The sequence below is a fragment of the Echiichthys vipera genome (assembly GCF_963691815.1).
Source record: "Echiichthys vipera genome assembly, chromosome: 16".
Lineage (NCBI taxonomy): Eukaryota > Metazoa > Chordata > Actinopteri > Perciformes > Trachinidae > Echiichthys > Echiichthys vipera.
The window spans coordinates 29,563,753-29,578,180 of record NC_139841.1 but is presented as its reverse complement, the minus strand read 5'-3'; the positions used below and the strand labels follow the sequence as shown (position 1 = coordinate 29,578,180).

The 14,428-nt window shown below is 39.1% G+C and overlaps 2 protein-coding genes across 3 annotated transcripts in view; one reads left to right on the top strand and one right to left on the bottom strand.

Moving 5' to 3' along the window:
* mrps18c (mitochondrial ribosomal protein S18C) overlaps nucleotides 1–13,211 on the bottom strand; it is a 21,935-nt gene extending 8,724 nt beyond the window's left edge. The window contains exons 1-6 of one of the 2 annotated variants that reach the window (XM_083929369.1): nucleotides 13,104–13,211; nucleotides 12,941–12,987; nucleotides 11,628–11,714; nucleotides 11,439–11,496; nucleotides 11,275–11,334; nucleotides 10,678–10,843 (exon numbers count right to left, since the gene is read on the bottom strand). In XM_083929369.1, the coding sequence (XP_083785495.1) occupies nucleotides 10,767–10,843; nucleotides 11,275–11,334; nucleotides 11,439–11,496; nucleotides 11,628–11,714; nucleotides 12,941–12,987; nucleotides 13,104–13,182 (408 nt within the window). In that variant the 5' untranslated portion in view covers nucleotides 13,183–13,211 and the 3' untranslated portion in view covers nucleotides 10,678–10,766. Of the gene's footprint in view, nucleotides 1–10,677; nucleotides 10,844–11,274; nucleotides 11,335–11,438; nucleotides 11,497–11,627; nucleotides 11,715–12,940; nucleotides 12,988–13,103 lie in introns of those variants that run through there. The other variant, XM_083929370.1, reaches the window with a different exon arrangement.
* On the top strand, nucleotides 1,699–9,698 carry LOC310958432 (BRCA1-A complex subunit Abraxas 1-like). The gene is made up of 9 exons (XM_083929367.1): nucleotides 1,699–1,788; nucleotides 3,058–3,148; nucleotides 3,222–3,258; nucleotides 5,058–5,124; nucleotides 5,200–5,396; nucleotides 6,492–6,611; nucleotides 7,184–7,268; nucleotides 8,007–8,121; nucleotides 9,378–9,698. The coding sequence occupies exons 1-9, from the start codon at nucleotides 1,708–1,710 to the stop codon at nucleotides 9,665–9,667; spliced, it is 1,083 nt and encodes a 360-aa protein (XP_083785493.1). The 5' UTR covers nucleotides 1,699–1,707; the 3' UTR covers nucleotides 9,668–9,698.
* Nucleotides 13,212–14,428: the final 1,217 nt, after the last annotated feature.

Below are 14,428 nucleotides of genomic sequence, written 5' to 3'. Positions count from 1 at the left end.
AAGGTGCGTCCGGATCACAGGTCACAGGTCACAGCAGCGTCCAGTTCACAGGTCAAAGGTCACAGCAGCGTCCAGGTCACAGGTCAAAGGTCACAGCAGCGTCCAGGTCACAGGTCAAAGGTCACAGCAGCGTCCAGTTCACAGGTCAAAGGTCACAGCAGCGTCCAGTTCACAGGTCAAAGGTCACAGCAGCGTCCAGGTCACAGGTCACAGGTCAAAGGTCACAGCAGCGTCCGGGTCAAAGGTCACAGGTCACAGCGTCTTCATCATCGTCTGCAGACGAAACACGGCAACAACATTTAGTTTATTTGTGAAAACAGTCGATGAATCAGATTCTTCAGTCAACCATTAAATATTTAATATTAAATATTAAATATTAAATAATAAAACATGAAATAATTAAAATAAAAACATAATAATAAATAAATGCAAATGAAATAAAAATACTGGACATTAAGTAATTATAATAAAAATATTAAAATGAAAATGTAACAAGAAAATAATAATAAATTTAATTAATTACATTTTTTATTTAATTTAAATTATTAATTTAATTTAAAATAAATCTTTAAATCTTCTCTGAGACAAAATTCGTCAATTTACAAGAAAAAAACTTTATTCTGAGATTAAAGTTGAACAATAACTAATTATGTTTGAACTCATTATTTTAAAATACAAACTTATTATTTTGATAAAGTTTCTCATGATTTAAATAATAAATAAAACAACATTTGCATTAAATTGCTTCCATAGTTTCACACACAGGTTTAAAATCTGCATCTGCAGCGAAACAAACACACGAACAGACACAAGAACAGCTTTTATCATTATTATTATTATTTATATATAATAATATATATTATTATAAAAGAATAAAGGAAGTTTTAAAAACAGAAACTTTAGTGAAGTTAAACTTCTGTTCGGTCGCTTTAAGGAAAGAGACCCGGACCGTTAGAGTTCAGAGTAATTCAGCTAAACTACAGAACAACACACACACACACACACACACACACACACACACACACACACACACACACACACACATGAGTGTGTGTGTAAATACCTGAGTGTGTGAAACACCGGCTCCGGTTCGTTTAACGTCCTTTTTTAACGGAGAAACGGTTTTTGGTCCCAAAGTGAAGCCGAGTCAGCGGGTCTGTTTAGACACGCCCCTCGGTCAACTTCGGACATCTTCGGTGGGGGTCGGGGAGTTCCGGTGAGCTTCGGTTATCTCCGGTGAGGTTCGGCTAGCTCCGGTGAGCTTCGGTTAGCTACGGTGAGCTTCGGCTAGCTCCGGTAAACGTTTAGCCTGCTAACGGCTAATTTACATTTTTTTTTTGTTAAATCTGTAAAAGTGATGAATAGAAATGAAGCACAAACATTATTTAACGTTTTTAAACACGTTAACTAATTTAACTGTTTTTCTCCCCTTGTTTAATAAAAAGAAAGCTTTTAATATTTTTACTTTGCCTACTTTATTTTATTATTAAATTACTATTACTATAACAAGAATTACCATTATTTTAAAAACACGTGGATTTCTTTATTATAATAATAATAATAATTATTATTATTATTATTATTATTATAATTATATTAGTATTTTAGAAACGCATGTCGTGTCTGCGTCGGTGCTGCGCTTCAGTGCTGCGCATCAGTGATGCTCCTGAAGTTTCCCGCCCTCTCCTCCCGGAAGTGAAGCGCAACATGGCGGAGCCGACGGTCCGAGTGTCCGGGATCGTGTTAGCTTCTCTCATGTTCCAGCACGTAAACAGCGACTGTGACGCGGTGAGGAACCCGTTAAAGCTTCATTAATATAATTATTATCTCCTCTCGTGTTCCAGCGCGTTAACAAAGAGGGAGAAACACGGGAAACTTTAATAAAGTCGCTGTTTCTTTAATGGAGCCCGCTGTGGCGGTTAGCTTAATGCTAACAAACAGACCCAAACAGCCGTGTTAACTCACTGTAAAGTGCGTTATTTCGTCTTTAATCGTGTTAATTAAGTTTGCAGACTGTTGTTCGGACTCATGACAAAGGCTTTGTTGCTTAACTGAAGCTGTTTGTGCAGCTGTCATTGGTTAAAGTTCCCCCTGCACCAGACTCCGTTTAAAAAACTCCATATTTAACGTTACACTCGAATATTAACAGGTAAATATAATAAATGTGAAATAACTTATTATGTTTTTAAAGTGATGCAGTTCTGCTGAAGAATTCAGCAAATATCTGATCCAACAATAAGAGTTTTAAATGAGTCTAATGTCAACATGAAGACCTGAGTGGTCACGCCCACCACTGATATTATTATTATTATTATTATTATGGGTGAGCGAGTGTTATAATAAAATAATACAATTAATTATATATAATTCTATATATTTTGGTTATTATTATTATGATTGTAACCTCTGGGTGTGTCATAATAAAATAAATAAATCAGTGAAAACATAAAGAGGAACAAATAAAAACAAATAGATTACAAAATACAAGAAAATATATTTAAAATAATTAAAATCTTTCATTTATTTTCACATGTTATTGTTCATTTATTCTGAATATTTATATTTTTAATAATTATTTTGTGCATAACCATGATTAACAACACATTTCACATTTAATTTTTTTTTTAAATTTACATATTTTTTTCTAATTGATTGTCAAAACAGTTGCAGCTTATTTCTCTGCTGATTAACCACTAATTTAATCATATAAATAAAACTAATATATTTTTAATTACCCTTGTTTATATTTCATTTGAAACACTTTTAAAAACACTTATAAACAACAATAAAATAAAACTCAAACGATGAATTTTTCTAATTAAATCATGTTTTTAAAGAGTAGGAAGTTTATCTGCTCATCAGTGTTCAGTGTGTTCAAACACCTTAAAGACTTTATTATTATTATTGTTATTAATATTATTAATAAAGCTTTATAATCTCTAATAAAGACATAACATCACTCCCGTTTGGTCATGGCGCCCCGTCTGACCCCGTTGTTCCCGTGTCCCGTGTGGTCTCGGTGCCCCGTCTGACCCCGTTGTCCCCGTGTGCTTGCAGGAGGGTCTGATCCTGGGCGAGAGCAGAGTGGAGCAGCAGGTCACCATCAGCGACTCTCAGGCCGACCACATCCACATCCAGGAGGTCTACAGTGAGTGGCACACGTGCCCGCAGCGCCTCGTCCTCGCCGCCGCGCTCTAACCCTCGTTTCTGTCCTTTCACAGACGTCCAGAAGCACGTCGCCTGCCACGGCCTCAGCCAGTGAGTTCAGCTTACATGTCTCTGACGCTGCACACGTGTGTGTTTGTTATTTACACAATAACAATAAGGTCCACCTGCTCCTCCTCCTCCCTCTCCTTTTGCTCTGTGGCCCAAACGCCTCGTTTTAGCCGGAGGTCAGAGGTCAGAGGATAGCGTTCAGAGGTCAGAGGTCAGACTGGAGCTGATAGAAAAGAACAGGAACTCAAATCTCCACTGGTTCCAACATCTGTGAACACACAACACCACGACTCTCTACAGAGAGAAGACACACTGACTCTTTATTAATAATAATAATAATCTTTATTAAGCCGCAGGTGCACCTAATAAAGGGTCAATACATGAACCTGAGATCCACTTTAAGGGAAAAGGTTCATAATAATAATAATAATAATAAACCTTATTAAGCAGCAGGGGCCTGAGAAAGTGACCCCTGAGTGTGTGACAGTGTGTCAGTTTCTCTGTTTCTAGTTGTTCAAAGAGTAAAAACACAAAAAAAGCACCAGAGGGCGCCGTTTCCCCGGTGAAGCATCGAGGAGCTGTGTGTCTGTCTGTGGGGCTCAGCCCGGACCCTGGAGGTTCTTATCAGAGACCTGTTCTTTAACTCAGGCTGAGCAAGACTGCTGTGTTTTATTCAATTCAATTCAGTTTTATTTACACTGCCAAATCATAACAGAAGTTATCTGAGGACACTTAACAGAGCAGGTAAAGACCACACTCTATGAAAAACAAAGACCCAACAATTCAATTTTTACGTGTTTCTTTGTTCTCTCTGAACTGTTCTGCTCTTTGGTCGACTTGTTCGTTTAAAATCTGCTCTTTAAATAAAGTTTGATTTGAGTGAACGGTGTTTTTTTATTTGAGAGGGCTGAAAGTTTCCTGCAGCCGCTCTGGAAACATCACAATAATAATAATAATAATAAAGGAAACTGATCTGGATCTTAATCTCAGTGTTTTTTCTTGTTAATTTTTCTTGTTTTTTTCTTGTAAATTTCAGAATTTTGTCTCTGAGATAATTTAAGGATTTATTTTGGTAAATTTATTATTTTCTTGTTAATTTAAAACTTTAATCTCAGAGATTAATGTGAAATGTGTACAAGATTAATTAATATCAGATATTCTCTAAGTGTTTTTCTCGTTCACACATAAAAAGTTGATTATTGTTCATAAAGATCTTGATTATATTCATTTATTAAATATTTATAAACTCCAGGAGCATTTCAAAAGCAGGATTAAGGAGTTTTTAAATAAGATAATTGATATTAATCTTATACACATTTCACATTAATCTCTAAGTGTTTTTCTCGTTCACACACAAATAAAGTTGCTTGTGCTTCATAAAGATCTTGATTATATTTATTTATTTTAGTATAAACTTTACTGTAAATTGATTATAAATACAGGACACTGAGGATTATTATTATTATTATTACAGCCTGTTTAACATGGGGCTCAATGAGAAACTGCTCTGTTATGAAACCTGCCCCTAGTGGACACTCGGAGAACTGACGCTGACCGAGCTTCCTGATTGGACCAGACAGGACGCTGGGGGCGGGGCTTGGCTTCCTGATTGGACCACACAGGACGCTGTGGGCGGGGCTTGGTTCAAACATTAAAAGCATCTTAATGAAACACAAAGTCACATTAAAGTAAAGATAAAACACATCAGGGAAGGGCGTCCTCGCTTCAAATGAACTTTTTTAACCTGCGTCTGAGCGATCCCGTTAATGTGGCGTCAAATCCCGCGTGATCTGAGTCCCGGCGGCGTTTTAAACGTGACCTGTGAGTCTGTGTCTCTGCAGCTTCTACAGCAGCGTGGGAGAGGTGGACGTGGACGCTGTGAGGAAACTTCTGGCCGACAACAAACAGGTAAAAGACGTGAACGTTTGGGTGTCGTGCGTCTCGTGCGTCACGGCGCTGACGCCGCCGCTCTGATCCCCGCAGGAGAGCGTGATCGGGTGGTACCGGCAGCGCAGGAACTCGGGTCAACAGATGACCTTCAGGGAGAAGGTCGTCCACGAGAAGCTGAAGGCGTCTCTGTCCAACCCTCACGTGCTCTTCCTGCTGCTGACGCCCAGCAAGGTCACGGCCCCGGGGTCGACCCACCGGACCGAGTACGCCGCCTTCATCTCCCGCAGCAGGTGACGCCAAACACGTAAAGGGTTCAACCGCAGCGAGGCGGGTTTATTAAACTTATTCATCTGTTTCTTTATTCTGGATAAACTGAGACTGATTTATTCAGATGCGTGTATCTCTCCATTACATTATTATTATTATTATTATTATTAGATTCACACGCTACGATACGTTTAATCATCTAACGACTGAAAGGATCTGATCCAGTTCTCAACATTTGTTTAACGAACACATTAGTTTCTGATAATTAAGTTAAAAGTGTTAAAACTAAATTATTTCATAAAAGTCTTTTTGTTCTGAGGTTTTGTTTCGACCGAAGTGAAACAAAAAGACTAAAAACAGATGCAAAATGAGTAAAAACAGAAGCAAAATGAGTAAAAACAGAAGCAAAATGAGTAAAAACAGAAGCAAAATGAGTAAAAACAGAAGCAAAATGACTAAATATAGACGCAAAATTGGTTAAATTGATGCAAAACGAGCAAAAATAGATTCCAAAAATTAGATGTAAAATGACTAAACATAGATGCAAAATGACTAAAAACTGATGCAAAATGACTAAAAACTGATGCAAAATGACTAAAAACTGATGCAAAATGACTAAAAACTGATGCAAAATGACTAAAAACAGCTTCATAGGTTTGAAGTTGAGCCTGTTCTCAGAACATTCAGACGTGTTTGTCGTCGCAGTTGTAACGTTTAAATCAGTAAACCGTTTGTTTACGTTCCTGTTGATGCAGAACGCTTCTGTCTGTTTCTCCGTCGCTCGCTCACCGACGACCTTCATCTGTTCAAACACGCCGAGCGATCGTTTACAGGTCGAAGGGTCGAACAGACGAACAAGGAAACACAAACAGAGTTTAAAACTGCAGAGACGGCAGACAGGAGGGCGTCCTCTGGTCCTGTTTAAAGTGTGTGTGTGTGTGTGTGTGTGTGTGTGTGTGTGTGTGTGTGTGTGTGTGTGTGTGTGTGTGTGTGTGTGTGTGTGTGTGTGTGTGTGTGTGTGTGTGTGTGTGTGTGTGTGTGTGTGTGTGTGTGTGTGTGTGTGTGTGTGTGTGTGTGTGTGTGTGTGTGTGTGTGTGTGTGTGTGTGTGGTCCTGTAGGCGGGTCCTGAACGTCCCCGTGGCGGTCACTAACCTGGGCTTGCTGGAGCAGCTGGCGTACTGGAAGGTGTCGGCTCCGTGCTCGGCGGCCGGTTACGACGCCACCATGAGGAAACACAGGTGCGAGCGCCGCTCACGCTCAACAGCTGCTGCTTCTTCTTCTTCTTCTTCTCTGACAGACAGACAGACACACACACACACAAACACACACAGACACACACACAGACACACACAGACACACACACACACACACACAGACACACACACACACACACACAGACACACACAGACACACACAGACACACAGACAGACACACACACACACACACACACAGACACACACAGACACACACACACACACACACACACACACACACACACACACACACACACACACACACACACACACACACACACACACACACACACACACACATAGACAGACACACACACACACACACACACACACACACACAGACACACCTGTTCTATTATTCCTGTTGTTTATTAATGACGCTGCTGTAACATTCACCTTTATGCAGACGACTCTGTTTTGTTTTATTTTAAATATATATTTTAATTATTTTGACTGTTTTTAAACGTCTTTATGCAGATGACTCTGTTTTGTTGCTCCTGAGTTTTATTAAAAGTTATGAACTAAAACTAAAACTGTGTCTTTTCTGTGTCTGCAGCTCCAGGTTCTTCTCGTCCAACGGGCTCCTGAGGGAGGTGAACGACATGAACACCATGAACGACTGTCTGCAGGCGGAGCTGCAGGTGTGTGTGTGTGTGTGTGTGTGTGTGTGTGTGTGTGTGTGTGTGTGTGTGTGTGTGTGTGTGTGTGTGTGTGTGTGTGTGTGTGTGTGTGTGTGTGTGTGTGTGTGTGTGTGTGTGTGTGTGTGTGTGTGTGTGTGTGTGTGTGTCTCCTGCTGTACTCACTGTGTGTGTTCTGTGTGTGTGTGTGTGTGTGTGTGTGTGTGTGTGTGTGTGTGTGTGTGTGTGTGTGTGTGTGTGTGTGTGTGTGTGTGTGTGTGTGTGTGTGTGTGTGTGTGTGTGTGTGTGTGTGTCTCCTGCTGTACTCACTGTGTGTGTTCTGTGTGTGTGTGTGTGTGTGTGTGTGTGTGTGTGTGTGTGTGTGTGTGTGTGTGTGTGTGTGTGTGTGTGTGTGTGTGTGTGTGTGTGTGTGTGTGTGTGTGTGTGTGTGTGTGTGTGTGTGTGTGATCCTCCTGCTGCTGTACACTCTCACTGTGTGTGTGTGTGTGTGTGTGTGTGTGTGTGTGTGTGTGTGTGTGTGTGTGTGTGTGTGTGTGTGTGTGTGTGTGTGATCCTCCTGCTGCTGTACACTCTCACTGTGTGTGTGTGTGTGTGTGTGTGTGTGTGTGTGTGTGTGTGTGTGTGTGTGTGTGTGTGTGTGTGTGTGTGTGTGTGTGTGTGTGTGTGTGTGTGTCTCTGTGTGTGTCTCTGTGTGTCTCTGTGTGTGTGTGTCCTGCTGCTGTACACTCTCACTGTGTGCAGACGGCGTGCAGGCAGGTGGAGGAGAGCGAGCGTCTCGTAGAAACTCTGCAGGCCGACGTTTCAGCTCTGAGGAGGAAACTGAGAGAGAAGAAGCAGAAGACTGGAGACGCACCAGGTCTTTTATTATTATTATTATTATTATTATTATTTTTTATTTATTATTAGAGATGATTCATAACGGACGCGTCACGTCTCTCTAATGTCCAGCAGGAGCTCCTCTCTCATCTAATCTGGTGTTTGAGGTTTAAAAGTGCTTTGAAGTGTTCGACACGTCAAAAGAAGCCAGGGACAAACCTTTAATGTGTCCAGCCACGCAGGAGTTACACGGGGATGCCAAATGAGTAAACAGTGGAGCAAAATTTGTCGGTAGTGACGCGAAATGACACAAAATGACGCGAAATGACACAAAATGACTGAAAAGTGATGCGAAATGACACAAAATCAGTAGAAAGTGATGCAAAATCAACAGGAAGTGTTTGTTTGGATTAACAGGAAGTGTAGTTTGGAGCGACAGGAAGTGTTTGTTTGGACCAACAGGAAGTGTTTGTTTAGACCAACAGGAAGTGTTGTTTGGAGCGACAGGAAGTGTTGTTTGGATCGACAGGAAGTGTTGTTTGGACTGACAGGAAGTGTTGTTTGGACCGACAGGAAGTGTTTGTTTGGAGTGACAGGAAGTGTTTGTTTGGACCGACAGGAAGTGTTTGTTTGGATCGACAGGAAGTGTTGTTTGGATCGACAGGAAGTGTTGTTTGGAGCGACAGGAAGTGTTTGTTTGGAGCGACAGGAAGTGTTGTTTGGACCGACAGGAAGTGTTTGTTTGGATCGACAGGAAGTGTTTGTTTGGAGCGACAGGAAGTGTTTGTTTGGATCGACAGGAAGTGTTGTTTGGATCGACAGGAAGTGTTGTTTGGTTCGACAGGAAGTGTTGTTTGGATCGACAGGAAGTGTTGTTTGGTTCGACAGGAAGTGTTGTTTGGATCGACAGGAAGTGTTTGTTTGGAGCGACAGGAAGTGTTGTTTGGAGCGACAGGAAGTGTTGTTTGGATCGACAGGAAGTGTTTTTTGGATTAACAGGAAGTGTTGTTTGGAGCGACAGGAAGTGTTTGTTTGGATCGACAGGAAGTGTTTGTTTGGACCAACAGGAAGTGTTGTTTGGATCGACAGGAAGTGTTGTTTGGAGCGACAGGAAGTGTTTGTTTGGACCGACAGGAAGTGTTGTTTGGACCAACAGGAAGTGTTTGTTTGGACCAACAGGAAGTGTAGTCTGGACCAACAGGAAGTGAAGTTTGGATCGACAGGAAGTGTTTTTTGGACCGACAGGAAGTGATGCTTGGACCAACAGGAAGTGTTTGTGTCTGTTTGTGTGGTCAGACGCTGACGCGGCGCCGCAGCAGAAGAAGAACCTGCTGCTGCACGAGGCCGTCAGAGCGCTGTTCGCCCGCGCTCCTCTGTTCCACACGCAGACGCTCACCCTGGAGGCGTTTCCTGTCCCTGACGCCTGCTGCCGCTCCGAGCAGGAAGACGACGTCTCCACGACGACGACCACCAAACACTCAGACGCTCGGGAAACGCTCTCACCGCCGCCGCCTGGCAGCACGAACTGTGGGAAGAGGCCGAATGAAACGGCGGCGGCGAGGGAGAGCAAACGCAGGAAAACCTGATCGTGATGTGAAGACGACGTAAGTTTTTCCTGTTGTTGTTGTTGTTGTTTACGTTCCTTTAACAGCTGTTCAGCTGTTTTCATGTTCACACGATAAAGATTTTTGTTTTTGTTAAAAACTGTCGTCGTCATTCGTTTCATAACAAATTCAGCGTTTTATAACTTTAATATATTTATATTTGAGGCTCAGGATCAAATATGGAGGCTCAGGAGCGCCACAAGAGTCACTGTTAGCAGCTCACGCTCAAGTTTAGACGCAGCAACCTGCACTGATTATCTGACAAAACCAAACGTTTGAAAGACGTCTCTGATGGAAATGTTTTGTAAATGAATCTTTTAATTAAAAATAATAACATGAAGTTTGAACCATCACTAAATAAATTCAGATTAAAAACATTTCGTTGCTTTAACTTTAAGGTTTGAAAATGTCTCCACATTTATTTCAAACCGCTTTAGAATTAAATAATTTCATTTCTTATCCCTCTGTTTGTGTTTAAGGCATAAAAACGTCTCTTTTAACGTGATTTTAATAAAAAAATAAAGGTGACCATTTTAAACATCTGTGTTTCCATAGAGATGTTTAATTATTAATTTATTAAAGCTGTAAAAAGAAGGAACTCTGTGAAAAGACGAGTCAAACTCAGCGCTGACGAGCTTCAATAATAATCACAATAATAATAACGACAGACGCTCTAATCCAGATGTTTGACAGCTTTAATAATAATCACAATAATCATAATAATAATAATAACAGACGCATTATTCCAGATGTTTGAAAGCTTTAATAATAATAATCAGAATAATAATAATAATAATAATAGACGCATTATTCCAGATGTTTGACAGCTTTAATAATAATCAGAATAATCAGAATAATAATAATAACAGACTCATTATTCCAGATGTTTGACGGCTTTAATAATAATAATCAGAATAATAATAATAATAATAATAGACGCATTATTCCAGATGTTTGACAGCTTTAATAATAATAATCACAATAATCAGAATAATAATAATAACAGACTCATTATTCCAGATGTTTGACAGCTTTAATAATAATAATCACAATAATCAGAATAATAATAATAACAGACTCATTATTCCAGATGTTTGACGGCACAAACGTTCGGATCCTTCATGAACTGAGGCTGTTTGTGAGTCACCGACATGAAACCTGCAGCAGAGACAAACCAGCACGTTAGTGTTATTATTATTAATATCATTATTATAATTATTATTATTATTATAATAATAATTAATGAGGGAGTCCTGAGAGAGCCATTAAAGAGATTTAATCTGCAGTAGAATGAGAAATAAATACAAAAAAAACTGTTTTTTATTTTATACATTTAAAAAAATATATTTTTTTTTTCTCTCATTTAAAAAAATATTTTTATGCAATGACTTTTTTATATTTAAAAATAATTAAATGACACTTCAGAGTAATTTGTGTAGGAAAGAAAACAACAAATGTGAAAATAAAATACATGTCATCTTTATATTCTTGTTCTTGTTCAGATTTATTGTGATTGGCGCTCTCGTGACTCCGTACACGTGAATCTTTAGTTTAATAATAAAATAAAATAAAGAACAAAGAGGACGAACCCATGGCGTGAGCTTTCTTTATCGCTTTGGAGATTTCCTTTTGTTTCCTGCCACACAAACCTGCAACAAAGAAAACAACAATAAAAACAACACAAAAGAAAACACAAAAACGTGAGCGGGCGAAACAGGAAGTGCAGTGACGCGGTGTCACGGCGAGCGCTCACCTGTGATGTGGCGCCCGTAAATCCGACCCGTGTGCGGAGACACGAACTGAGACAGAAGCTGCAGAAAACACGTTTCATTTACACGTTAAAGGAGAAACACACACAGGTTTGTAACTGGAGACGAATACTTTATAATAATATATAATAATATATAATAATGATAGATAATGTCTAATAATAATAAGAGACCTGCGTGTTCTTGAAGTCGACGGTGACGCTGCAGAGGAGACAACCTTTCTCCGGCTCTTTGAACGGATTCTTCATCTGAACCAGCGGCTGCAGGAACACGCAACACAACAGCCGTTAATACTTTTAATACTAATAATACAATAAATACTGTTAATCATGTTAATACTCTTTATTTATGTCGCACGCACACACACACCCCCTGAGAATCTTCTTCCTCTCTGTGTTTTTGTGCTGATAAATAAACTTCCACATCACTTGTTGTTTACACTCTGATACTTTTTTAAAACTTCTTTTTATTAAAATTGGATTTGATTTATAACAGTTCCAGAGTCGGTTCATCACCTTTGACCTGATTTAATCCGTCCGTGTTTCGGTCTGTTTGTCTCTTTTTGCAGAAGTCTGTAGTCTGTCTCATTTTTCCCAGTTTGAATATTTCCTCCCCAGTCGCTGCTTCTGCTTCAAACAGAATTTTAATAACCTTTTCTGAAGAATGTCTTTAATTCTGCTCACTTAAGAGTAAATAAATAAATGAACCAGTGTGTTTTTGTGTCTGGCTGCAGAATAATATCAGATTAAATAATAATAATAAATATTAATAAGTGACCCTCTGTGTGTCTGAGTGCAGTAGAATAGAGTAAATAAATATTAATAATATTAATAAGTGACCCACCGTGTCCTCCGTGTGTGTGACTGCAGAATAATAGAGTATTAAAATAATAATATTAATAATAATAATATTAATAAGTGACCCACCGTGTCCTCCGTGTGTGTGACTGCAGAATAATAGAGTATTAAAATAATAATATTAATAATAATAATATTAATAAGTGACCCACCGTGTCCTCCGTGTGTGTGACTGCAGAATAATAGAGTAAATATTAATAATAATAATAATAAGTGACCCACCGTGTCCTCTGTGTGTGTGACTGCAGAATAATAGAGTAAATAATATTAATAATAATAATAATAATATTAATAAGTGACCCACCGTGTCCTCCGTGTGTGTGACTGCAGAATAATAGAGTAAATAATATTAATAATAATATTAATAATAATAATAAGTGACCCACCGTGTCCTCCGTGTGTGTGACTGCAGAATAATAGAGTATTATAATAATAATATTAATAATAATAATAATAAGTGACCCACCGTGTCCTCCGTGTGTGTGACTGCAGTATAATAGAGTATTATAATAATAATAATAATATTAATAAGTGACCCACCGTGTCCTCCGTGTGTGTGACTGCAGAATAATAGAGTATTATAATAATAATAATAATATTAATAATAATAATAATGATAAGTGACCCACCGTGTCCTCCGTGTGTGTGACTGCAGCTGCACAGAAACTCCTTAAACCTGCAGGAGCACACACATGCTAACGTTAGCATTAGCAACATTACGTCATTCTAACGGAACTAAAGTCAGAATAAAAACAACAAACATTTAATAAAGTATAAAACACGTCCACGCACATGAGACAGTCCCCCGCGTGAGTCCATGTTGAGGTAAAACAGCTGTTTTTAGGCTCTGCAGCCCTCTCAGCGCGAGCATTTTGACCTCACACAGGACCGGAAGTGCTCCACCACCAACTCACTCCGGGCTTCTCAACATTAGTTCCTACCTCTTTATATAACGCTATTTATTATTCATTTGGAGGTAAGTTACATGTGAAATATCGCTGTGTTTGTAAATGTCAAATTAATATTTTATAATTATTTATTTATTTTGTGATTAAATGTTTTTTTTCCGGTAAAGATTCAACTTTAACCTCTTCAAAGATACAACAAGACAAGATAGTACCCCCCCCCTGAATATGTGAACCGGATGTCGGATGGACGTGAAGAAGTCGCAATATTTCCACAAAAAAGTCGTAATATTTTTAGACATACAGTCGTAAAAGTTGGGATGGAAAAGTCGGAACACTATAATTATATTATATTTTGAGGGTAAAAGTTGTAATATACAAAAAGTCCTAATAATAAGTTGTAATTAGAAAAAAACAGACTTCCGGAACCGGAGTCAGTTTGGATTTTCATGGCTTTTAAACCTAAACTAACATTTTAACACTGTTTTTAATCATACAGTGACATAAAATGTTATTTGGTAACCGTCGGCTTCACTTTTGGTGAATAATCTCATGTTTGCTGAAGCTAAATTGATAAAAGTAAGAAAAAACACAGTTAGCTCCGGCAGCTAGTGTGACCCGGGAAACCGAAGCCGGAAGTGAGGTGGGGATCTCTCTCTTGCTCTGATGACACTGTTGACAGTTTGAAAATGTGTCGCCCGCCGGTTTAAACCTCCGCGTTCAACAAAGATTAACGACTTTGTTGAATTATATTCGTACTTTTCTACAGTTTAACGCGAGTTTGAGATCATTTTATTAATGTTGGTGAGGAGGGAAGAAGCCCGGGAGTCCCACAGCCACGGGTGAGTAACGGTTAACGTTAAATAACGTCTCTTAACTACGTTAGTTACCGTTTTTAACTGGTTTAAGTGTAAATGTGTGTTTCATGTTTCAGTGTCTGTGCACCGGCTCCTGTCTGTGTCTGTTTGTTTACTAGCTAGCATGAAGCTAACTGTTAGCATCAGGCTGCTGACGTCACAACACTGAGGTTCAGGGGGAAGTCACAAGAATGGGACAAAAAGTCTGAATATTTTCAGAATAAAAGTCTGAATATTTACAGAATAAAAGTCTGAATATTAAGAGAATAAAAGTCTGAATATTAAAAGAATAAAAGTCTGAATATTTAGAGAATAAAAGTCTGAATATTTACAGAATAAAAGTCTGAATATTTAG